Source organism: Physeter macrocephalus, chromosome 9, assembly GCF_002837175.3.
Source record: "Physeter macrocephalus isolate SW-GA chromosome 9, ASM283717v5, whole genome shotgun sequence".
Lineage (NCBI taxonomy): Eukaryota > Metazoa > Chordata > Mammalia > Artiodactyla > Physeteridae > Physeter > Physeter macrocephalus.
This window is the reverse complement of record NC_041222.1, coordinates 28725507-28752345: the sequence shown is the minus strand read 5'-3', so window position 1 is coordinate 28752345 and position 26839 is coordinate 28725507. Positions and strand designations below refer to the sequence as shown.

At 41.9% G+C, this 26839-nt stretch overlaps 1 protein-coding gene, 1 non-coding gene and 1 pseudogene across 4 annotated transcripts in view; all 3 read left to right on the top strand.

The window, feature by feature from the left end:
* Positions 1–1221: 1221 nt before the first annotated feature.
* Positions 1222–1348, top strand: LOC112066051 (small nucleolar RNA SNORA69). The gene has a single exon (XR_002892410.1). It is a non-coding gene; the product is annotated as a small nucleolar RNA SNORA69 (small nucleolar RNA).
* A 5237-nt stretch (positions 1349–6585) lies between these two features.
* Positions 6586–7384, top strand: LOC112065969 (olfactory receptor 13C7-like; annotated as a pseudogene).
* Positions 7385–17889: 10505 nt separating this feature from the next.
* Positions 17890–26839, top strand: part of RECK (reversion inducing cysteine rich protein with kazal motifs) — an 83846-nt gene continuing 74896 nt past the window's right edge. For all 3 annotated transcript variants that reach the window (XM_007127517.4, XM_024126430.3, XM_024126429.3), the window contains exon 1: positions 17890–18011. In XM_007127517.4, coding sequence (XP_007127579.1) covers positions 17912–18011 — 100 coding nt within the window. In that variant the 5' untranslated portion in view covers positions 17890–17911. The remainder of the gene's footprint in view (positions 18012–26839) is intronic.

Genomic DNA, 26839 nt, shown 5'->3' with positions numbered 1-26839 from the left:
TTTAATCTTGGTTTGTTTGGTTTTTTTTTTTTTTGATGTTGAGTTGTATGAGCTGCTTATATTTTTTGGATATTAATCCCTTATCAATCATATTATTTGCAAATATTTTCTCCCATTCAATAGGTTGTCTTTTCATTCTGTCAGTGGTTTCCTTTGCTGTGCAAAAGCTTTTAAGTTTAACTAGGTCCCATTTGTTTAGTTTTGCTTTTGTTTCCTTTGCTTTAGGAGACAGATCCAAGAATATATTGCTACAGTTTATGTCAAAGGGTGTTCTGCTTGTGTTTTGTTCTAGAAGTTTTATGGTTTCCAGTCTTACATTTAGGTTTTTAATCCATTTTGAGTTTATTTTTGTATATAGTATGAGAAAATGTTCTAATTTCATTATTTTAATGTAGCTGTGCAGTTTTCCCAGCACCACTATTGAATACACTGTCTTCTCTCCATTGTATATTCTTGCCTCCTTTGTCATAGATTAATTGACCATAAATGCATGAGTTTATTTCTAGGCTCTGAATTCTGTTCCATTAATCTATGTGTCTGTTTTTGTTCCAGTACCCTACTGTTTTAATTACTGTAGCTTTGTAGTATAGTCTGAAGTCAGGGAGTGTGATACTTCCAGCTCTGTTCTTTCTCAAGATTGTTTTGGCTATTCAGGGTCTTTTGTGTTTCCATGCAAATTTTAAAATTATTTGTTCTAGTTCTGTGAAGAATGCCATTGGTATTTTGATAGGGATTGCACTGAATTTGTAGATTCAATTCAAAACATTTCCTCTAATATCAGGAACAAGACAAGGATGCTCACTCTTGCCACTTTTATTCAACATAGTATTGGAAGTCCTAGCCACAGCAACCAGATAAGAAAAAGAAATACAAGGAATCCAAATTGGAAGGGAAGAATAAAACTGGGAAGAATGATACTATACATAAAAAATCCTAAAGACACTACCAAAAAACTACTAGAGCTCATCAGTGAATTCAGTAAAGTTGCATGATATAAAATTAATGTACAGAAATCTGTTGCATTTCTATACAATAATAATGAACTATCAGAAAGAGAAATTAAGGAAACAGTTCCACTTATGATCGCATCAAAAAGAATAAAATACCTAGGAATAAACTTACCTAAGGAAGTAAAAGACCTGTATTCAGAAAACTATAAGACACTGATGAAAGAAATTGAAGATGACACAAACAGATGGAAAGATATACTGTATTCATGGATTAGAAGAATTAATATTGTTAAAATAACCATACTACTGACATTATACCGCTGAAAGAAAATCTGTGTTGATCGTTTTTGATTTTGCCTTTATGGGGGTAAACTCATGACAGATTGACATAAAAAAATCTGAGAAAAAACACCCATACTACCTGAGACAATCTACAATTCATTATATTGCCCTTTAAAAAAGAAACAGTACATTTGTACAACCCTTGGCTAAGTAATCTGAGGATATTTTAATCCAGCTCTGATTAGTTGAAGAATACAACAAGACCACTATCATGAGCACATCAATTTTAGCTGTCAGAATAAGGTGTCTCTGATGAGAGGCCATTGTTGTCACCTGTTTTTCTTTGCCCAGCCAACTCCAGCCCCCTTCTTGCAGTTACATAAACATTGTTATAGAAAGGCCAACCATCATATTCCATCCTTCATTCTAGAGTCATCATCAGTCTTGTTTGTACTCACAATTCCAGCTCTACCTTTTCTTCAGCTCTACTTCACAATCGATGGGTGTGATCCCTGTTCCTGGGTTCCACATTCAGTGCAGAATCCACATAGTTCACATCACAGTCATAGGTTCATTCATCTTTTCCTTTGGTCGTTCCCATTCGGTAAGCTCTCCTCTTGTACTAATACTTTGTCTGAATTTATCACTTACACCGTGAAGTTTTAGAAATACGTGCTGGGAAGAGCATCCAAGTTCCTTATACTATTCTTGAGTTAACCAAAATACTTGGTTTCTAGTGTTGTTGGAGATCAGTTGTTGCCCAATACAACCAATATCCTCCCACACATCTTTTAGTACTGCTTTTGCTACATTCCATAAGTTTTGGTATATTGTGTTTTGCTTTTGTTTGTCTTGAGGTATTTTCTAATTTCCTTTTTTATTTTTTCTTTGACCCAATGGTTGTTCACGAGTGTGTTGTTTTATTTCCACATATTTGAGTTTTCCAGTTTTATTTCTGCTATTGATTTCTAGTTTCATTTGATTGCAGTCAGAAAAGATGCTTGGCATAATTTCATTCTTCTTAAATTTGTTAAGACTTGTTTTGTGACCTAAGATGTGATCTATTCTGGAGAAAGTTCCAGGTATACCTGAAAAGAATGTATATTTTGCTGCTTTTAGGTGGAAGTACTGTACTGATAAAAGTTACGGAGGCCGAGAAGTCCCACAGTCTGCTATCTACGTGCTAGAGAACCAGGAAAGCTGAGGTATAATTCAGTCAGAGTCTGAAGGCCCAAGAACAAGGAGCTGTGGTGTCTGAGTAAAGAAGTTGATGTTCCAACTTAAGAAGAGCAATACTTGACTTTTAACTCACCTTTCTCAATACAGAGGGTGAGTGCCCTGAAGACTGAGCCAGTGTGCTACTCCTCTACATGTGGATGCCTCCCACCCCATCCTGAAAAAGTAATGTCCACAGAGACAGTCTCTCATGGAGTGCCTCAGGGCTCAGTATCCATTCCTGTCCTGTGTTGTGCTCCTGTCAGTGACTCAGATGAGGAATTGAGCATGCACAGAGGACAGGAAGCTGAAAGGACAGTAACTTACTAGAGGCAGAGTAAGGATCCAGAAGGAACACAGCATGTTGCTTCAAGGAGCCTAACCACTCTACAGATGAGTAGTCATCCTGAAATCAAACTCTAACTCTCCTCCCAGAACCACTGCAAAGTCCAGGCTGGGGATGATGGAGCTGCTGCTGCAGCTGAGGGAAAGGGACCTGGGGCCTGAGTGAGCTACAGGATGACTGACCAGCAGGCTCTGGGCTCTGGGTGATGTCTTCATAGGAATACGTTGACCAAAGAAAGGAGAGGAGGACATGGAAAGGAGGGAGGGAGGCAACAAGAAGAAAACCTCCTCCAGGGCCTTCAGTATAAATGGATTTGGGGATATTATCCCAGAACAATACACAGTTGTTGTTTTTTTTAAATAAATTTATTTATTTTATTTATTTATTTTTGGCTGTGTTGGGTCTTTGTTGCTGCGCGCAGGCTTTCTCTAGTTGGGGCTGAGCTGGGGCTACTCTGTTGCAGTGTGCGGGCTTCTCATTGCGGTAGCTTCTCTTCTTGCAGAGCACAGGCTCTAGGTGCATGGGCTTTAGTAGTTGTGGCATGTGGCCCAGTAGTTGTGGCTTGTGGGCTCTAGAGCACAGGCTCAGTAGTTGTGGCGCCCGGGCTTGGTTGCTCCGTGACATGTGGGATCTTCCCGGACCAGGGCTCGAACCTGTGTCCCTTGCATTGGCAGGCAGATTCTTAACCACTGCACCACCAGGGAAGTCCCAATACACAGTTTCTAAACTGAGTACAACTCACTTTCCAAACTTCAAATGACTTTAGAGACAAAACTGGTCCCCAAAAGGAAACTGAGCCTCAAATTACCTTCTATAGGCAATGGCAAGTTCTTTGGAGATCACTCCTGGAGCACCAAGGCAAGTGGAGTGGGGAGACCTGGACCTTCATCCATCACAGGGACTGACAATCTCCCCCCTCTTCCTGCTTTAGACCCAGTGTGGCTATTTCTGATATGTGGCCTGTTCCCAACCCTTAGAAGAGTGATCACTCTTTCACATCATGTGTCTGATAAAGGCAAGTGAAGGTTTTGGTAAAAGGACTCTAAGATTTTCATTAGCACAAGCTCATTTCTAAGAATAGATCTGATTGTTCAGTGGAATAGGGCTCAAAATGGGGGAAAAGAGGTGATTTCAGTGGTATGGCAAGTGCTGAATGCAGCACAGCCCCTCATGGTGGGACATAATATCCTGAAAGACATCTCAAAATTATTCAGGAATTATGCACAGTTCCTTTCAACTATATGACATTTTTTTGGACGCTATAAGAGTAGCAACGTTGATTCTCTATTATCTTATTGCCAAAACCAACTTATTTCTGAATATCTGGAGGGCATGGGGGAAGAACTAACTTTGCTTGAGGACTGCAGAAGGCAGAGCCGGGTGGAATTTGCAGGGAGGCAGAATTTCCTGTCTATAGGATTGATATTTTAAAATGTAATAAACCACCTCAGCAACCAGAGAGCCTGCTTTACTCAAGTATTCCAGCTGAGGCCAGCGGACCATGGTCAAGGAAGTAGTGGGCCTGCGTGCTTTGGGGGTGGGGGTGCGATGGTTGGCCTGGGTCGATCCTCAGGCCTCTCCCATGCCTGGATCTACAGTTGTCTGTCAGCATAATGAAAGCCAGAACTGAAGGATGGCCAACAAGGTGTGTTTTAGGAAGCCCTGAATAAGTAGGTGGCATCCACCCCATGACTGTTTCTATGACTATTTTTGTGCATCTGCTGAAAGAAAATATTTTGGAAAATCTTTCCAAACATGAATTACTTCCAAATCAATTAATTGGGCTTAAGTGATGCCAAAGGGAAGCATTCTTTATTCTTAGGAAGGGGGAGGTTGGAACCATGATTCCAGTCATGAATAAACCAAATGGTTTCCTTCCTCCAGTGGAAGAGGAGCTGCTCAAGGGGATTCATGACATCCAACCCCTGGATCGGAGAAGGACTCTGACCTCGGAGGTATGGGGCCCCATACAGAGTTCCTGCAGATACCACCTGTGTGGGGAAGAGGTCAGGAGTGATGGGCATTCAGTCATCTAGCCTGACCTTTGCATTTAGGGGCAGAGGGGATAACACGGCTGGTAATAGGGCCTCAGAAAAACCCAAAGAGGGTGAGGATGGCTTGTCCTCAAAACCTGTCAGTGGACATTGCTTATTCTGGGGAAGTCTTTTGATCAGGCAGATGTCCAGGAAGAAATCACGCAAGTCTCTAAAGAATGCTTTTCATTTGTTTGTCTGTTGATTGTCTGTTTGTTTGCAAAAGATCGTAACGGCAGAATGGAATACCTGGGAATACAAAGTTAGGATAATGTTCTCAGCCTTGGCTGGACATTGAAATCATCTGGGGAGCTTTAAAAAGTCCTCATGCCTGGATTCCATCACAGATATTTGGATTTACTTGGCCCAGCGTGTAACCTAGGAAAAGAGGAGAATTAAGGGAACCATTACGTTTAGATCTCTGATGAGCTATTATGGGGCAGAAAGGGGTGACATGCTCTATGTGTCCCCAGAGAGCAGGACTAGGACTAAAACTAGGAAAATATAAAGAGACTTGACCCAAGAGATAACTTTTTCAGATGATAAAAGATGTATAAAGCTAGAATTGGCTTCCTCAAAAGGTGATGAGATCTTCATTGGTGGATGGGATCAAGCAAACACTGGATAGTAGCAGCTTGGATGTAAAAAGGAAAATTCAGGGAGACTAGATGTTTGGAGTCCCTTTTCCAAGGCTGAAGTCTTTAAAGTCAGGGATGAGGCATTAGCCTGACTTCAGTGGCAATGGTATGAGAAGCTACCTAGGGAACTGGAGCTCTCTGGAGGCTGAGATGGTGGCTGTTAATGCAGCCTGGCTTCCCAGGGCATCGGTGCAAACTGGCCAGGACAGCACTACAGCCAGGGGGATGATAAGTGCCTTAGAATGCAACCACACTCCACAACACAGCTGCCCAAGTGCAGCCCTCAGCCTCCTTCAAGGACCTGATTGGATGTCACCTTCCCCAGGTGGCCTTCCTGTCCATCCTGCCCTTCCAAAGTGACCTATCAGTGCCCCCTCCCTGGAACTGTAGTCTATTCTGGAGCCAATGCATCCTTCCCTGAAAGGCTGTGGATTTTCTGTCATGTGTGAGTGAGTCATGTTGGCTGATGAATGGAGAGAGGAAGACAGGATGGCATAAATGGACAGATGAGAGGATGGCCTGGGGCCTGGGCTGTCTATTACAGTAGGGTAAGGGGAAGGTCAGATGTTTCTATGAGGGTAACATGAAGAGAAGAAAGCCTGCCAAGAGCTGTAGATTCAGGGCTGATCATTTCACCAGCCCTGGGCACCAAGGGAGAAAAACATGAAGTGAATCTCATCTCACTTTTCTGACCAAGATTTAACAAGATATCAAGATTTAACAAGATAAGTCCATCATCCAGCATATACCAGTAGAAATGAATATGTCTGATCAGGTAAATTAAATCACCACTTGGGCATCTCGAATGTCTCTCACACAGAGAGTGGCTTAAGATGACAAAGTAGATTCTTTTCTAGTCCCCTAAATTTTACTGAGAATCACAGAGAGACCATCCATTGTTAAAGCTGTTTTCCTTTTGCTTAGCAGAGAGGGCGTTCCTCACTAGCAAGCCAGCAACTGCAGAGTCAGAGGGTGCTGAGGTTGACCTGAGTTCCTGCAGGTGATAGAACAGATGCACCCTGGCCAGGTCCAATTGGACCTCCCCCCTGGTGAGTTTCATTCTCCTGGGCCTCTCAGCCCACCCAAGGCTGGAGAAAACATTCTTTTTGCTCATCTTGCTCATGTACCTGGTGATCCTGCTGGGCAATGGGGTCCTCCTCATCCTGGTGACCATCCTTTACTCCCACCTACACAAGCCCATGTACTTCTTCCTGAGGAACCTCTCCTTCCTGGACATCTGCTACACAACCTCCTCAGTCCCCCTCATCCTTGATAGCTTCCTGACCCCCAGGAAAACCATCTCCTTCTCAGCTTGTTTTGGGCAGATGTTCCTCTCCTTTGCCATGGGGACCACAGAGTATGTGCTTCTGGGCATGATGGCCTTGGATCACTCTGTGGCCATCTGCAACCCCCTGAGGTACTCTGTGGTCATGAGCAAGGCTGCCTATTTGCCCATGGCTGCCAGCTCCTGGGCAGCTGGTATCATCAACACTGGGGTTCAAACATCCCTTGCGATACGACTGCCCTTCTGTGGAGACAACATCATCAACCACTTCACCTGTGAGATCCTGGCTGTCCTGAAGTTGACCTGTGCTGACTTCTCCATCAATGTGATCAGCATGGGGGTGATCAATGTGATCTTCCTGGGGGTCCCAGTTCTGTTCATCTTTTTCTCCTATGTGTTCATCATCGCTACCATCCTGAGGATGCCCTCAGCAGAGGGGAGGAAAAATGCCTTCTCCACCTGCTCTGCCCACCAAACAGTTGTGGTCATATTCCATGGGACCATTGTCTTTATGTATGCCAAGCCCAAGTCTACGGACCCACTGGGGACAGAGAAACAGGACCTTTCAGGCAAGCTCATCTCCCTCTTCTATGGGGTGGTGACTTCCACGCTCAACCCCATCATCTACAGCCTAAGGAACAAAGATGTAAAGGCTGCTGTGAAGAACTTTGTATGTCAGAAACACCTGAGTAATGTTGCATTGTATATCTAGAAAAAAAGTATAGATGATCTTATTTGCAAAACAGAAATAGAGACACAGATGTAGAGAACAAACGTGTGGATACCAAGGGGGAAAGGGGGGAAGGTGGGATGAATTGGGCGATTGGGATTGACATATATACACTATTGATACCATGTATAAAATAGATAACTAATGAGAACCTACCGTATAGCTCAGCGAACTCTATTCAGTGCACTGTGGTGACCTAAATGGGAAAGAAACCCAAAAAAGAGTGGATATATGTATATGTATAGCTGATTCACTTTGCTGTACAGTAGAAACTAACACAACATTGTAAAGCAACTATACTCCAATAAAAATTAATTTTTAAAAAAAGAAATTTAAACTAAAAAAAGAAAAAAAGAGGGTTTCCCTGGTGGCGCAGTGGTTGAGAGTCCACCTGCCGATGCAGGGGACACGGGTTCGTGCCCCGGTCCGGGAAGACCCCACATGCCGCAGAGCGGCTAGGCCCGTGAGCCATGGCTGCTGACCCTGTGCGTCCGGAGCCTGTGCTCTGCAACGGGAGAGGCCACAGCAGTGAGAGGCCCACGTACCGCAAAAAAAAAAAAAAAAAAAAAAAAAAGAAAACACCTATCTGAGTGACTGTCATGGAGTTCCACACTGCCAGAACACAAGGTCTCCAAACTCCTCATTGTCCTCCTGGGGAAGTGGGAACCCAGTGTAGAGAAGGGAGTCTCCCACGGTTCATGTTGTGGACCATGTGAGGAAGACTAAAAAGTAAACTGGCCCTCCTCTCCTTGTTACATAGGCAATGGAATCTTCTATCTAAGAATCTAGAAGGAAAGAGCTTCTCATTTCTAGAAATGCTGGCTAGTTGTTGGCTTTGTGCATAACCACGGTGATGTCACATCATAGCTACTTTATGCCAATGAAATCTAAGATCCTCTGCAACAAGAAGCTGACTTTTTGTTCTTATAACTAAAAAAAACAAAACTAAATAGGTTGGGATGAAAGTTCATTGAAGAGTCAGTGGCTCATAGCTGGTCCTGGCCATAGACTTAGGGACCATCAAGATTCCCAGGGCGACCGTCTGGGGACCATGGCTTGTCCTGTTTGTTCCCAATTAAGTCTGATGCTTTGTTCCCCTGGGGGTTAAGTCCAGAACCCCAAGTATTGGGAAAAGCCCATTAACATTCCAAATTATTGTATTATTACAACAGCTGCTTCTAGCACTCCCAGAGAAAACAAGATAGCTGTTCAAAGAGCAACTGGGTGGGAGAGGACAGGGAAGGGGATAAGCAGGCCACCCAGGTCAGCATAGACTGGGGTTGAACCATCCTGCCCTGTCCATCTAGAGGTGCTCTCAGCCCAGGCCAGGCAGCCAGAAAACTGCCTTCCAGTTCCACCTCCAACACCATTTGCCACTGCTGAGCGCTTGGCTAAGTTTCTTTCCCTCTCTGGACCTTAATTTCTTTGTCTGTAAAATAAGAGCTTATGGCCCATCCCTCTCACTAGACAATGCATGTAAAAACACCTGGGGAAAGCCCAGAGAGGAGTAGTTCATGGCTCACACCCCACAAACTGCCGCTCATTGATTAGGGATCTCCTCTGGGTTCTCTCCCCATCCTTCACAGATCATGAGCAATGGCTCCAAATTTCTAAGGCCACTTAGGGCACTATTTGAAGGAGACTTGGGTGGGCCGATTGTGGCTCTGGATACCTGTGCCTGCTGCAAACCCGCCATCTGGTGGACATTTCTGCAAGCTACTGAGATCAGTGCTTCTGGAACTTGAACGTGCTCCTGATTCACCTGGGAATGTTGTGAAAATGCCAGTTCAGATTCATTGAGTCTGAGGTGAAGCTAGAGATTCTGCATCTCTGACAAGTTCCCAGGTGATGCCTATGCTGCTGCCCAAGTGATGCCTATGCTGCTGCCCTTCGGACCACACTTTGAGTAGCAGGCTCTGCAAGATGTGCGACTAGGGCCAAGGGTCTGAAGGGAGAGGCAGCGAAGCAACTCCTGCGAGTGCCAAGTACTCCAGCATCGGCAACCGAGGCTGCTCTCTCCGCTCTGGGGGCAGCAGTTTGCCCTGTGACCTCTCTTCTCTTACAGGTCTAAGAAGAATTTTTGGTTTATCAGTTTGTTCAGCTTTTCACTTGTTAGTACATACAGAGTGGTGTCTTCCAAGCTTCTTCCATGCTAGACCAGAAACCAGCCGTTCCCACTTCAAATAGCTCTAAAAGTGCAGTCAAGTGCAAGTGCAAATAGATACAACAATGTTGTCAAGTGCAAAATTAGAGGCATAAATATAGCAGAGAAAGAAACGGATGTAAGATTTTGCAGAAAACAAAATTGTATTTCTAAAAATTAACCAGAAAAATATTATCAGTAATATGAGTTCAGAAAAGTGAAGGAGACAGAAATACTTCTCAAAAGTCAATCGTATTCCTACATACCATCAGTATAGAACAAAACAAAACAGAAATAATATCCTATTTGCAGTAGTAACGAGTACCAAATAACTGGTTAAAAACATAATGCCAGACATGACAGACTGTGTCAAGGAAAAAATGATGCATGTTGTTGGAGTATAAAGGAAGGCGGAGTGACTGACCAGGGGCTTGAGAGTATAAATACAAAACAATGGCCTTAATTTCTAAGGGGGAAGCTCTCAAATTGTAACAAATAGAACTTCTTTCATATGCATATTCCTAGTCTCTACCCCCCCACCACAATGATTCATTTCACTGTGTCTGCCAATAGGAAACTTGGGCTTAGAAACAAAGTTATTTAGTGTTTTAAATTCCCCAGAAGCCAGGACTTCCTTGGTGGTCCCAGTGGGTAAGACTCCGTGCTACAACGCAGGGGGCCTGAGTTTGGTTAGGGGAACTAGGTCCTGCATGCATGCCACAACTAAAAAGTCCGCATGCTGCAACTAAAGATCCCAAGTACCACAACGATGATCACACATGCTGCAACTAAGACCCGGCACAGCCAAAATAAACAAACAAACAATAAATAAATAAATTCCCCAGAAGACTGTACTGAACTACATAAATTTCTAGTGAAGAATAATTGAACGGGACTTCCCTGGTCGTGCAGTGGTTAAGAACCCGCCTGCCAATGCAGGGGACTCGGGTTCGAGCCCTGGTCTGGGAAGATTCAACATGCCGCGGAGCAACTAAGCCCGTGCGCCACAACTACTGAGCCTCTGCTCTAGAGCCCACGAGCCACAACTACTGAAGCCCGCGTGCCTAGAGCCTGTGCTCCGCAACAAGAGAAGCCACTGCAATGAGAAGGCTGTGCACCGCAACGGAGCGTAGCCCCTGCTCACCGCAACTAGAGAAAGACCGCATGCAGCAACGAAGACCCAATGCAGCCAAAAATAAATAAATAAATAAATTGTTTTTTTTTTTTAAAAAAGAATAATTGAACAATACAAGGATCTTTTGAAAGTAATGATGTTAGAGTCTTCCTGCCAGATTTGAACTTATTACAAAGTAACAATTACTGAACGATTCACCACTGGCTATTTTTAAAAGTTTTGTAAACTCAGTGGTTGTCAGAGATACCAGAAAATTAATTCCAACTATAAGAATTTAATACATATATGTCAGGTCAAAATTAATAGCATGAAGAAGGAAGCACTTTTTAATAAATAGTGGGACAGCAGCAACATTCAATTGAATGAAGGTTTGCCTTTGATCCATACATTACACCACACGATACCATAAACTTAGGATGGATTAGAATTAAAGACACCATCATGATCACACAAAACAAAAAGAGAACAGAATGACATATTTATTCCAGCTGGGGAAGAGGGCATGATTCACTATTTTGGAAGAGAAAGAGGGTTATCAGAATTAAAATAGACATATTCGAACATACATCGCACAAAACTCTTGAATAATATGGTCTGATCAAACAAGAATCAAACTTCTCCCACATGGAGGTTTGTTGGGTTCTGCAAGTATTTGAGTTTCTTTTATATATATATATATATTCTAAATGACTTTTAATATGTAGTAAGACCATGGACACATGCAAACTTACGTTTTGATTTTTGGCATACAAGAGGCCACTACCACAATAGCATGTGTATTGTTGAGTTGACTCCTTTGCATAGACCTCAGAATAAATCTTTTCCTGCCATCTCTTCATATTTATTTTATCTTCTTTAAATGTGTCCTTGACTGGAAAAAGTGTAATTCTGCACTGATCTTTTCCCTAATCCAAGCCTATGCTCAACTGCTCATTTATAATTGTACCAGGGAGTACAAATATGCACTGTTCCCAATTAAGTGTCAGGCAAGGCTCAGAATCATCTGCTTGGTACATGTTCTCATCATGGTGTCATAGCCAGTTGCACAATAACAAGGGAACATGTAACTGGTCACACAGTAATAATGTCACATTATAAACAGTGTTGGGATTAACCATACATTTGGGGTGTTACTTCTCTGACTACATTTATGATAAGGAATTTGAGCAGTTATCCAAACTTACTAGTAAATCAATATTTTTTCTTATTTTTAATGTCTAACGGGCATTTAAAAAATCAATACAGTTTGTTTTTTAAAGCAGTTTTAGGTTCACAGCAAAACTGAGCAGGAAGTACAGAGAGTTCCCATATACCCAGTCCCCAAACACACAACCTCTCCTCGACTATCAACATCCAGCAGCAGAATGGTATCTTTGTTACAATCAGTGAATCTACATTGACACATCATCACCCAGAGTTCATAGTTTAGAGTTCACTCATTGTACATTCTGTGGATTTGGACAAATGTGTAATGACATGTATCCAGCATTATAGCTTTGTACAGAATGCTTTAACTGCTCTGAAAATCCTCTGTGCTCTGCCTCTTCATCCCTCCCTCCCCCTCTAACCCCTGGCAACCCCTAATCTTTTTACTGTCCCCATAATTTTGCCTTTTCCAGAATGTCACAGAGTTGGAATCATTTAGTATGTAGCCTTTTCAGATTGGCTTCTTTCACTTAGTAACATGCTTTTAAGTTTCCTCCATGTCTTTTTGTGGCTTGATAGCTCATTTCTTTTTATTGCTGAATAATCTTCCATTGTATGGATGTACCACAGTTTATTTAACCACTTACCTATTAAAGGACATCTTGGTTGCTTCCAAGTTTTGGCAGTTATGAACAAAGCTGCTATAAATATCCGTGTGCAGGTTTTGGTATGGACATGAGTGTTCATGAGTCAATATTGAAATTAAAATCTCTCAGTACTTCTTTTTCAAGGTACCATCTTAATTTGAACAAAGAGTAGTCGGAGATTGCAAGGTGGGCTAGTTCAAAAACCATGACCCTTTGCAAACTACTCATCTGTATCAATCAGGATTTTCTCTTACAGCAGGCAACCAAAACAAAATACAGAAATGGATGCCAAAACTGATGTGACTGCAATTATCATACATAATTCCAGATTTCAAGTTTCTGTGTTCATCAAAGTCTCATTTATTATGTTTGAATTCTCATTTATTATCTTTGAACCAGTTAATTATTATAAATTTGAACTTAGAAAATAAATGTAGCACTAAAACACAGCTTTTTTCTATTTTGTATGGCAGGACTCTGTAAGATTTTGTTGGAAAAAGGATTCCACTGCTAAAAAATAAAAATAATATTTTTTAAGTTTGAAAATTACTGAAATAAGCAGGCAATGAAAGTAGAGAATAGGGACAATTTCATACTCCCAAGCTCATATCTTTAGGGGGCTCACTGGAGGCTGGCAGGATATTGTACTAGTATCACAGACTAAGGTCACAATACTAAATTTTATAACATGTTGGTGTTGGATGCCTTGGCATTAGGGCTTCTCTCCCTCCTGTGAGATCTCAATATAGGGGCCAACGGGGCTTTCAGATACACCAATTCTGCTCCAAGTCATGGGATCCTTTGTTTTCCAAGGCCATATTCACAGTTAGTAAATCAACAGAGAACATGATGGCACTTAGAAAATGTTTGCTCTGGCTGGGCAGTTGCTTCCAAGTGACAATTTCTAGAAGGGCTGCACAAATCTTTGACGGACAGCTACTTGTCTCTGCAAGTCCCCTTCCTGCTGAATGACTAAAACTTAATCTCAGTCAATTCAGTAGGATCTCAGCTTAGTCAAGGCCTCTCCCCAACCCCCTCCCGAGTTTTGAGAGGAAAATACAGAGTCAAACCCACCAACTGGGACTGAGGAAGAAGGCAGGACATCTGGTCCTCAGGTGTCATCATCAATCCCTGTTGACACCTGCATTCTCACTTGGTGTCCAGTGTATAGACCATGCAAATACCAGCTACAGCCTCCTCATTCTGATCTTGAGGACTCTTCAGGCTCTCAGCTCTCTCAGCTCCTGTCTTGCCCCTCGCAAAGGGCATAGAAAACACTCAGCTTCGGTGGGGAGCGAGGAACAGTACATACCTGCAGCCATTTCTCCTCTACACTCCCATCATGCTCAGTGCAGGGGAGCTTTATGAGGTGTGTCACTTCCCTGAGCTCCATGGGAAACGAGGCTCAGATCCCCTCTTATCTCATATTCTCAAGCCTTTCTGGGGTTCTGTGTCCCAGCCCACAGTAGCCTCCCTTCTCCAGTGGCTCTCCTCCTCCCCCATCACAGGGAGTCAAGTTGTTGGGGACTGATGGGGGTGGAGGGATTGTATGGACTGACCACGGTGTTCTTACAAGTCCATTGTTCAGACAAATATTTTATGCCCTCAGCCTTTTGGGCTAGGTTCTGATATCTCAAAAGCTTTTATTCTTAAAACCACTGTCTCTGGGAATTTCAGATGTCTTGTTTTTAAAACCAAAAAGCTAGGAATTATCTTCTTTGTCTACTTTTCTACTCTAATAATCATCCCTGAGGAAATGAATGCCTTGCTCTCATGTCTAGTTTTAGTAAAGAAATTACTGGGAATATACTTAAAATATATTAATATTTCAAAAAATTGGCCCACCATATATATATATATATATATATGTGTGTGTGTGTGTGTGTGCGTGTGTATACATATATATGTGTGTGTATACATATATATGTGTGTGTATACATATATATATATATAAGACTTTATATATAAAGTCTTAAAGAATTCAAAATGGACCTATCCCTTATCAAGATAGGTCAATTTGCGGGCTTCCCTGGTGGCGCAGTGGTTGAGAGTTCGCCTGCCGATGAAGGGGACACGGGTTCGTGCCCCGGTCCGGGAAGATCCCACATGCCGCGGAGCGGCTGGGCCCGTGAGCCATGGCCGCTGAGCCTGTGCGTTCAGAGCCTGTGCTCCGCAACGGGCGAGGCCACAACAGTGAGAGGCCCACGTACCGGAAAAAAAAAAAAAAAAATCCATTAAAGATTAACTTCAGGAATTTACTATGCATAAATTCCAAAAACCAATGTATGGGGTCCTAGTTAATTAAAATCAGCAAAACTTGCCATGTTCTTAATAAAAATGTTTCTCTTCCTCTAGATACTAGAGAGAAATTTGGAGCTACATAAAGGAATGAAGAGCATTAGAAATGCTTAACATGTGGGTAAATATAAAACACATTGTCGGGACTTCCCTGGTGGTGCAGTGGTTAAGAATCCACCTGCCAATGCAGGGGACACGGGTTTGAGCCCTGGTCTGGGAAGATCCCACATGCCACGGAGCAACTAAGCCTGAGAGCCACAACTACTGAGCCCGCGTGCTGCAACTACTGAAACCCGAGCGCCTAGAGCCTGTGCTCCACAACAAGAGAAGCCACTGCAATGAGAAGCCCATGCACCACAATGAAGAATAGCCCCCGCTCACCACAACTAGAGAGAGCTCACACGCAGCAACAAAGATCCAACGCAGCCAATAAATAAATAAATAAATAAATAAATAAATTTAAAACACATTCTTTCTCATTTTATAATCTCTTATTTAAATAATTGACTAAAGCAAAATAATAACAGTGTGTGGAAGCAACATGTAGGATAACATTAGCACAAAAGATGGGAGGGGAAAATGGAAGTATACTGGTGTCACGTTCTTACATTTGACATGAAGTGATTATTATTTGAAGGTGGAGTGTAATAAGTTAAACCATATACTATAAACGCCAGCGCACCTACTGAAAAATAAAGCAAAGAAGTAGAGCTGATAAGCCAATAGAGGAGATAAAATGAAATCATAAAAACAACACTCCAAACACTTTATTATTCTAAAAGAAGGTAGGAAAAGTGGAAAAAAAGGAAAAAAGAACAAATGGAGAAAATAGAAAACAAATTGCAAGATAGATTTAAACTCACCCATATCAATAGTTGTATTAAATCAAAAGGATCTAAACATTCCAATTAAAAGACAAATTGTCAGATTAAATTAAAATGAAAAAAAGCCAACCAACTATACGATTTCTACAGGAAACTTTCTTTAAATATAAAGAAACAAATTAAAAGTAAAATGATGGGGAAATTATACTACACAAAGATGAATCAAAAGATTTGATGGGGTTTATTTATCTAAAACACTGAAAGATGTTTTTGAGCTCAGGACAAAATCATTAGTCAGTAACATTTTTTTAAAGTGCCATTTTAAAGATGACCTCTAAGCATTAACCTTTGATTAGAATGAAAGATAATTACACCAGCACTGTACAATAGAACTCTGTAAATGCCAGAGTGAACCACATATGTAATTTTAAGTTTTCTAAAAGGCACATTAAAAAAGTAAGAATAATGGTGGCTACATGTTGTTATACATTTGTCCAAACCCACAGAATGTGTTAACACCAAGAATGAACCCTAAGGTAAACTATGGACTTTGGGTGATAATGATGTGTCAGTGCAGGTTGATCAGTTACAACAAATGTACCACTGTGGTGTGGGACGTTGATAGTGGAGGAGTCTGTGCGTATGTTGTTATGTTGAGAAAGGGGGTATATGGGAAATCTCTGTACCTTCTGCTTAGTTTTTCTGTGAACCTAAAACTGCTCTAAAAAGTAAAGCCTATGTAAAACAAAAACAAGTTTAAAAAAAAAGGTGAAATTAATGTTAGTAACATTTTACATTCTTGTTTTCATACTAAGTCTTCCAAATCTGGTTCCAGCACATGTCAACTTGGACTTGCCACATCTCACGTACTCAACAGCCACATGTGGCTAGTGGCTACCATATTAGTGCAACTCTAGGATTTTTGACTCTTCTCTCCTGGGGAGGAGTGGGGCGTAAGGTGGGATGAAGTGGTAAAGGTGACTGGGTCTAAATGCTGAGAACCTCTGACACCACGTCGAATAACTGTACATCATTCTATCTTATAAGTAAAGTGGCGGACTCTCAGAGAAGCAAGAGAATTGTTGCCACAGCACATGTTTTAGAAAGATTATTGTAACTTATTCATGTTTTCCTTTTGTAAACCTAAAAGAGAGGGAATAGAGACCTAAAAGAGAAGGAATAGAGACCTAAAAGACATACAAACCAACTTCAGTATATGGACATTGGTTGGAACTTGAAAAACTGTAAAAGGAAATTATGAGACAATAACGAAAATGTAAACTTACTGGATATTTAACATTAGGTATTTTAAAATGTAACTGTGGCTATGTTTTTTTAAAAAGGAAGGGGAACGGAAAAAGGTATTAACATAATTCACAAACGTCAAAGAGAGGGAGAGGAGGAGGGAGAGAGGGACGGGGGCGGGGTGGAAAACGATTTGATAGCAAGTGAATCCTCTCAAACATACCCCACAGGAGCTGTGGGGATAAGGGGTGGAGTGGGGACCCACCTCCAAATTGTCTCTTAAAAGTCTAAACCCAACCTGACATTCAAGGCTCTCCATATTTAGATACACAAGCATTCCTCTCCCCACATTTCCCTGATAGGAATAGGGACCTAGAACATCAAAGACACATTGAGGCTACACGTGCCAAAGAGCTTTGGTGGCGAATTCGGGCCTCGGGCCCTTGTCAGGGGACCGTGTCCGCGGCAGATTCCCTCCAATTTCAGTTGTTGTCCCGGGTGGCACGCCTTCTTTGGGTGTGAGGCAGCGTCTGGCAGAAAGGATATTAAGACCATTGAAGGTACGTGAAAGGGACAAGTCCCTTTGGTTCAGCCTTGGCTTATGCCCCAGTTCTCAGGCGAACTTGCAGTGTGACCTGGAGCAGATGGTCTCTTCTCTGAGCCTCAGTGACCACATCTGCAAACCTCGGGAGGTCCAGGCGTTCCAAGAGCGGTTCCAGCTCTGACATCCGCCGACTCCCCTCTTGGAGAACGCTGGCTGCGGTACTCAGCGGCAGAAGCCGACACACAGCTGGGCCTTAACAAAGAGCCCGGGTCTCGGGCAGGTTCCCGCCCCCAGCAGGTTTTGGAAAGTCTGTGCGGCCGAGGGGCGGGGCTTCAGCGCGCCTCAGCCAATCACCAAGGGCCCAGGCCGCCGGGGCGGGGCCTCCGCGAGCTGTGGCGGCGGGCAGGCTGGGTCCGAGCATCCCGCTGCTCCGGACCCCCCGGCCCGGACATGGCGACCGTCCGGGCCTCCCCGGGAGGCGCGCTACTGCTTCTCCTGGCCGTGGCGGGGGTCGCGGAGGTGGCAGGGGGCCTGGACCCCGGCAGTGCGGGTGAGTAACTGCTGGAGCAGCGGTTCGGGGCGGTCCGGAGCGGCCGCCTCAGCGCTCCAAGATGGCGCGGGGCAGGGGGCGGGGGTGCCGGCGACCCCCAGACCCGGTCCAAGTCCGGTGACCCAGGGTCCGGAGGTCCCAGCAGGCTGCAGGAGGAACTGAGGCGGGACGAGCAGGACCCCACTCCACGCTCGCTCTCCCCGCCCCGATCTGCTGAACTGAGAGCGGTGACCCGGGTTCGAGGCCTTATTCTGTCACCCACCGAGCAGGGGCCCCCAGCTCAGCCCTTATCCCCTCACCCGGCTCGGGTCTCTGTCCGAAGAGGGTGAAATGCCTTTGCCCAGAATAGTCGCGAGGGTTGGATGGGATTTCTGAGATGCCGCCGCGTTACCCCCGCCCTGGCCAGTTATTGTTGCTTGTTCCTTGACCCGCGGTTCAGAAAGGTCGACCTCGGGCAGCGAGCATTGATGGGCCCTGCAGCCTGCCTGACTTCTGAAGTCTCAGAAGAGAATAGATCCAAGCCTCCTAAGTCCGATTCTGCTGCCGTTCGCTGTGGGTATGCTGCGTGTCCAAGACAGCGCTGGGCTCTGGCAGGAGACAGATTATAAATCAGTAAACTGTCTCTTTGGGGGCTGACTGGCTTGAGGAAAGTTTTGTTCTTGCTCTAGAGGAATTACACCACTAGTGGATAGCAAGCTGTTCAGTGCTTATTGAGTGTCTCTCACGTGCTGGGCTTTTAGGAGTCGTTGCCATCTCCTGCTTTCCAGCAGCTCTGGCTAGGAGGTGGGGTGCAACAAAGACATGAGGAGCTCGAATTCAAGACAGAAGGGTCCAGAGGAGATGAAGGGCTGTGAGTGCACAGAGGGAGAGAGATGATGGATGATGTCCACCTAGGGTAGGAAGAAAATTGAGTGATGCCCCAACTGCACTAGATATTAAAAGATGGCTGGGATTTATACATGCAAAAGTGGTGGAGAAGTGCATTGCTTACAGGGAGACACATCTAGAAAGAGCAAAATCAGTCTCAAGGTTATAAGGTAGCTTACAATGTTAAAGATTTTTTTGTTTTTTGTTTTTTTTAAGTCAAGAGTATTTAAAGAAGGGAGAGGATTGTCAGGAACCTGGGGTTAGATAGTTAATTATAATTGGATTCTAACAAGCTGTCAATTAGACAAATCACAGGAGAGAGAGAGAGAATGCTGTGTATTCGTGGCTAAATCAGCTTACCTTTCTGGGTCCCATTTTTCTCATTAAGTTAAAGAAATTGAACTAAAGCACTTTCAAAGTTATGGTTCATTAGAAAATTAGTCGTCCATTCTTATTCTACAACTAGTCAATTCTGTGGGAGATAGTAGGATAGAATATAGTTAAGAATATTTGAACAAATTAGTTAGCTTTAGTCTCTGTGCTTTAATATCCACATTTATTGTAGACAGAAATTATAGATTTTATTGTGAGAATTGAGGTAATACATGTATAGCATTTAGAATAGCATATAGTAAGCACTGAAACGTTAGCTCTTAAGGTTGGGAAACACTGTACACTGTACCCCTCTCTTATAAATTCACAAACACGCTAGATTCATAATAATTCGCAAGGATTCCTGTAGTAAAGAAACTTCTTGCTGGGAGAATAGAGAAATGGGGAACTGACTGCTGATGGGTATGGGGTTTCTTTTAGGGTGATGAAAATGTTCAGAATTGGAAAGTGGTGAGCACAGTTCTGTAAATGTACTAAAAACAACTGAATTGCGCACTTCAAAAGGATGAATTTTGTGGTATATGATTGTTAAAAGATAAACTGAGGCATATTAAAATGTTAAGAGTTTATCTGAGCAAAAATTGATTTGAATTGGGCAGTGCCAAATGGGAAGTAACAGGAGCTAGGGGAAGGACTTTTATGGAAGAGGTGAAAACAAAGCAAGGAAATATTCTATTGGTTATAGCTTGAGCAGGTGCCTTATTTGGGAAAGTCCAGGCGGCTGTTTTTGATTGATTGTCCTTAGGGTTCTGATTTCTTAACCTTGGGGCACTATAGGCTTAGGTTTTGGTTTGCTTAGGTAGGCTACTGAGGCATTGAAGCCGCCTCAGTCTAATGGCCTCCTTGTTTTATTAATTTAACATGATTTATATCTCAATAAAATTATTATGCAAAGAAAGAAAGAAACTTGTTTGCTTAAAGAAGTCTTTTTTTCTTCATAACACCTAAAGCACACTTTAGAAAATTCTGGACTAGATGATTTCTAAAGGCCCTACCAGTTCAAAAAGTCCATGACAATACAGAGTTTGCATTGTTTGGTAAGAAGAAAAATTCCAAGTTTGATGTAAAAGTGAGATTTGTCCCTTGTACTAAATTCTTAGGCATGTATTGCCTTGTTCCTTACATAAAGGACATTGAGTAATACAGTGGACAAAGGCTTCCACCATGGATTTGTATAAACTGTGGAAAGGCCTGACTTGTATTCCTGCTCAGACAGTCTTCTTTCCCATCTCCTTACCCCATCCAAAGTTGGGTACTCCTGTCTCCTCTGGCATAAAGCGTTTCACAAGTCTCATCCGTTCTGACTTGGAGATTTTTGTTCCTGTTGGGGGAGAGGGGGTGAGGGAAGGAATCATTGGACTTGCTCAATTATTATTATCTCCTGTGAAGTTTGGCCACACCCTCCTCATTGGAGTAATGCCACACTTCCTATCCTGTGTACTTTCTGGTCTCCTCAACACCCCCAGCTCTCCTCCCCAGCACCTCTAGTGTTCCCTTTGTAGGATGGGATGGAACCCTATGCTGCAGTCTCAGGATCTGTGTGTCATGGCACCTGATATTAGCTCTGTTTCTATTTAAGATATTTTCTAATAGTACAAAAGAGAGAAAGGTGTAACATTAAGGGCTAGGTTTCAATAAACTGACATTTAAGAAATTATGTAATAGTCAGCCTAGAATCCTGAAAAAGAATGTAGTGAATTTTAAGTTAGAAAAAGCAACCGCCTATCTGGAGGAATGTAATAAGAAGCAGATTCTCTTCCCTAAGAACTATCTTGGCCCACACTGTACAAAGAGCTAGAATTGGTGATAGACCAGATATGACAGTTTATTCTGGTGTGCTACTAAAAGTTTCTATCTTATATCCATAGATTTAAACAGTCTTTCATTAATCATTCTTTTCACCATATGCCACTTCTGGAAGAAAGTGGGACAATATCAAGGAGGTGGTTTTTATATATTATAAATGTGGTTTTTTAAAAGAGCAAAACAGATACTACAGGGGTTTGTTGATTCAAAAAATATTTGCATGCTTACTATATGTCAGGCACTGTTCTAGGTGCAGGCTTGCTCTCAAGGGGCTTACATTCTAGCAGAGGGGAGACAGACAATAAACAGTTATATAAAATGATTTCTGGTAGGGCTAAATATGCTGTGAGGGAAACACGTAGATGGTAACGTAGAGCAACAGTCCCCAGCCTTTTTGGCAGCAGGGATGGTTTCGTGGAAGACAGTTTTTCCACGGGTGGGGGTCGGGGGGAGGGGGATGGTTCGGTCGGTCGGTAACGCTTCACTCGCTCGCGCTCCACTCACCTCCTGCTGTGCGGCCCGGTTCCTAACAGGGCCGTTCCTAACAGGCCACAGGCCACCAGTCCATGGCCAGGGTTTGGGGAACCCCTGGCGTAGAGGGGAGTGGTTCTTAACATAGTGATGACAAGAATGGCTTCTTTGAGAAGGTAAGGTTCTGAACTGAAATCTGAAGACCGAAGGTGCTGTCCTTAGAAAAGGCTGGGGTGGAGACCAGGAAGTACATAGGCCCTAAGGCAAGAAAGAACAGAAGGTCAGTTGTGATTGCAACATAGTGAGCAGGAGAGTAAACCAGGGCTAGATGGTGCTGGGCCTTGCAAAAAGCCACGTAAGGACTGTGGATTTTATTCTATATGCAAATAAAAACCAATGGACTTTTAATAAGAGATAAGTGCTTTGATTTCTATCTTAGATCACTCAGGCTGATGAATGAAAAAAAGTGACGTAATAGGGTAGGAGTAAAAGCAGAGCTACTAGAAGCCCATATAGTAGTTGAAGCAGGAGATAATGTCTTACAGTAGAGTGGTGGTGGAGATAGAAGAGGAGAGATTCAAGATATATTGCTGTTGGATTTGATGTGGGAAGTGAGGGAAGGAGGCAGTAAAGATTATTTATAGACTTTTACCTTGAGCAACTTAGTGAAAAATAATGCTATTTACTGAGGTTGAGAAGATGGGGAGGAGCAAGTTGGAGTGTTGGCAGGTGAGTCAGGAAGAGAATCAAAATTTCCGTTTTTGTATGTATTTAAGATGGATATTAGGAATAACTCCCCTTGGTCCATTGCTTTCTAAACTTAATTTCATGCCTGTAAGTATTCCATTCAGCAAATATTTGTTAAGGGGTTAATAGTGCCAGACACTGTGATAGGCACTAGGTATATAATGTGGTAAGCAAAAACAGACATGGTCTCTGCTTTCATGGGGTTTAAGGTTTAGTGAGAACATCAGACATTAAATATCACCAAAAAGTGTATAATATCTACACTGCTAATATTTATGTGGTTATATTAGTACATATCCATTTATATTCTAAATCTGAATATATTTGAGGAAAAATGTGATTTAGTCAAGTAATGGATGCTGTAGAGCACATAGATTACATGAAGAAGACTTCAAGAAAAGTATTAAGAGAAACATTTTGACCATGGACTATACCATTGGGAGCCAGACATTAATACTTTCAGATCCCTTGTTTTACAGATGGGTGTCCTGTGGCATAGAATGGGGAAGGGAATTAGAGTACTGGCTATTAGCATCTGCAGGGAGGATCTGAGGAGTCATTTGCTTTCGTTGTTTCATAATGATGAATGATAATGTGTTAAGGCTCTTCTGACCCCCGAAAGAACAGAAACCAAGGTTGCTCAGGATTAGGGAGCTAGTTATATAGCATCTAACAGGGAACACATGGAAATCCAAGCATAGGAAATTGAGCACAGCACAACCTCAGGAACTGCTGTGGGAACTGGAAAGCTGCCAGCAACCAAGACTACTTTTAGAGACAGTCTCTCTCTACCTCTCATAGAGTCTCTCTGTACATCTCTTGCATTTCCCACTTTCCACCAACCAGCTTCCTCCTTTTACTCATGGTTTCTGCACACCATAAAACTTGCTGAGCCCTAGCTCATCTTGACCTTATAGTTGCAGAGCCCACCACCAACTGGCTGTATACCTCTGTGCCTGTGCAGATGATTGAGTCCAGCTTATCTTTTGACCTGCGTCAAAAACTCATAAGATGTTTGCTAAATCATGGCTTGGTCACCGTGTGAAATATGGTATGGCAGTGGTATAGTGGGAGAAATAAACTTGTTGTACTTTTTTTTCTGATTAAAAAGGCATTGTATAAATAGGAAATTATTACTTATTAACCAATGAATAAATAAAATTTTTCGAGCTGAGCACTGTGCTAAAGGGGTACAAGAAGTTTCCATTCAATCTGGAGATACCATTAGTACACACATGAAATTGTTAGAGTTAAGTGTTAAAGCTTCCAGTTCTGACTGGAATAGTAGGACATTAAATAACCAAAAAACCAACATGGCCTGGAGTTGTTGGAGAAGAAAGGCTTACTAAGAGTTGAGATGGGATTTCAACCTTGAAAGATGTTTAGGATTTATGTCAGCAGGAAAGAGGGCACTAAGCATTTCAGGCAGAAGGCTGTGTTCAAGGTAAATGTAGGCTTTCCTTGTTAAAAAGTAATAGAAGATCAGGGAAGGGGAAGTAAGGAAGACGACTTGGAAAATTTAGAACTGGAATAGCAGGAAGCCATTGTAGACCCTTAGATTAGAAGAATGACATCATGAAAGGTCTATTTAAGAAATTAATCTGGCACTCATTGATAATAGAGAATGAGCATAATTGGCTCTTGTAGCAGTGCAGTGTGAGGCAAGCAATGGAGAAGGATATCCATCTGTCTAGATAAATAAAGCGGTATGACAAGATGTTAGCAGTGTTGAATCCAGGTGGTGGGTATATAAATAATCATTTTATTGTTTGGCTCTTCCTTGGCTGATGATATATTTTATGTATATACACAAACATATATATGTCGTTAAAGGGATAAATGTGACAATTGTAAGAATGCATTTATAAGTTAAAGTTGCAGTTGTCATTTAAATGTTTTTAAAGTGATTGTCAATTTCCAGGCTCTTTTGGAAATAAAAATTTGATTAAAAGTAAGATGAGATTTTTAAAATTAACATATCTTTTTTATTTGAAATGACTGTTTTCCGCTATCAGCTTGGATTTAGTTTTTTTCCCCTTCAATAGTGCAGGATATATATATTCTGTTCTAGTAATTCTCTAGGAATACATTAATTAGAAGGAATCCTTATTTTCTTTAGAAAAGAAAACAAGACTGGCTTTTCATTAACCAAATTGAATTACAGCTTTTGGGAGGCTTCTGTGGCAAAATCTCTTTTAACTTCAAAAATCCTATAATTCTGTGAATATTTTAGCTTTAGATTAGGGTGTGTATTTGTTTTTTTTAAATGCTGGTTGGTCTTAGAAGTTGCATTTTTCCCTTGTGGCTGGAGCATGTGCTTCCTGCTTACTTGCCTATCTTTAGTAGACATGTGGTCCAAACCAGCAGACAAACCTTGATGTTTCTAATTATTGGATGATTCTACTCGCATATTTCTAGGTTACATTAATACCTTCGTAAACCCAATATACATGGCCTTTAATAATCAGTTTTTGGTTTTTATTAATTTTATAATTACAGACTTTTGGAATAAGAATGCAAAATATGACGCTCTTTCTTATGTCTCTGATAAGGATAACACCTGTGCTATTTATTTTCATCCTGTCAATATCAAGTGTTATTTTGAACTAATTTACCTTTATCTGTTCAGTTCCATTTTATGAAAATAACCAGAGTGTTAAACTATTCTTGAAGAACTAGAAATTAGGTTAGAATCAAATTATAAAAACAAAACATTTCTAGAATTCACTGTCTTCTCTTGTATAAAACATTAGGCTTTGGAGAGTTTTTTTGCACTCTAATAGTTCAATGACCCAATTAATCCATTTTAAAAGCTCTAAAAAAGACAGAGACCTTTAATTGCCACATTAATTGCGTTTGAATCCTTTGCCCTCATTCTTAATGAAGGCATATGACTTGATGTCTATTTGTAGATATTTATTTCTTAAAAACTATGCAGTGTTTAAGATTCTAGTAAGTTTTTGTTGTTTCAAAGAAAGAAAAATGTGTACTAATATAACGATGACTAAGGTTAAAAATGAAGTGTGGAAAATGTAATGGAGTGTAGGTCCCCTAGCCTGTTCTAGGAGGGTGGCAGTCCCCTCAAGGGAGGAAATGTACTATTACAGAGGAATGCTTGGTTGGGAGGGGGAAGGGCATTAGTACCAGAAGACTTCAGGCTGCTCTCTTTAATCCCATTTTGTCAGAAATTTCAGAAGGCTTTTGGAAAGACTAGAAGGAAATATGTCAAAATGTCAACACACGTTCTGGCAGGACAGTGGGAATATTAGGTCATTTTTCTTCTTATTTTCCAAATTTTGGGGTTTCTTAATGAAAAAATGAATTATTTTAAAATTTTAACTTTGGTGGTCACTCCACTATAAATTTGACCTTCACCGTTAAATAGGAAAAAAACAGACCTTTATATTTTTAATAAAACCTTTCATTGTTATTGGAGTTTTAATTATGACATGTTTTATGTTTCTGTTCTAAATAGACCTTTGCTCCAAGAAACTTTTTTCCAAAAATCCTTAGGCCCAAATCAGACTCTTGTCTGCCTGACTGTTTACTTTTTTGCTAAGCCAGTGCTTATTGGGACCATATGTTATCCTGAGCTATCTTTGCTCTTGATCAGCTGGATTTTCTGCCCTCCTGTGACCTTTGTGTTGGAGGATAGTAGAAAGTGGCAACAACTTGAGCACTTCAAAAGAGCACATCAGTATCACACAGGAGACTCCCCCCCTTTTTTTCCTGCCTGTCCTCTCCATTCTAATGAGGCTGGGGACATAACAGAATCTTAGAAGAGGGGGTCGGCATGGTGTGGCATGGCAGGGGAGAAGGGATGTTGTGAGAAAGTCTCATGAATGATTGGGCCCTCCCTCGAGTTAGTAGCTTCTAAGAAAGTAACTACAGCCTATAAACAAGGAATTTTTTTAATTTCTGAAACTTAATGGAATTTCTATATGTTTTTCAGAATTTCAAAGTCAAATGTTTAGAACTTTAAGACAGCTTTTCCCACATAGTATTAGAAAGCCAGCCCCACAATAGTCTTTTATGAAACTAAACTATAGTGATATAATATCACTATAATATCACTATATATCACAGTAATATCATATGCCCTGTCATTGTTTTACGGATTAACAGTGATCGGTTTTGAACTTAAAGGATTGTTGGTAAGAACTTAAGAGGACCTTTTTTATTCATTCATTTCTCCCCAATACTAATCCTACTTTCAATCAAAACAGCTCTGCTTTCACGTATACTGAAATTATATAGATTTCATTTAAAGAGATTATGTTGCATATATATATATATATATATATATATATATAAAACCATTGTATTTGATCTAGCTGCCTGAAATATAACATTTTTATGTCCTTGTCTCTTTTTTTTTTTTTTTTTTGCGGTACGCGGGCCTCTCACTGTTGTGGCCTCTCCCAACGCGGAGCACAGGCTCCGGACGTGCAGGCCCAGCGGCCACGGCTCACGGGCCCAGCCGCTCCGCGGCATGTGGGATCCTCCCGGACCGGGGCACGAACCCGCGTCCCCTGCATCGGCAG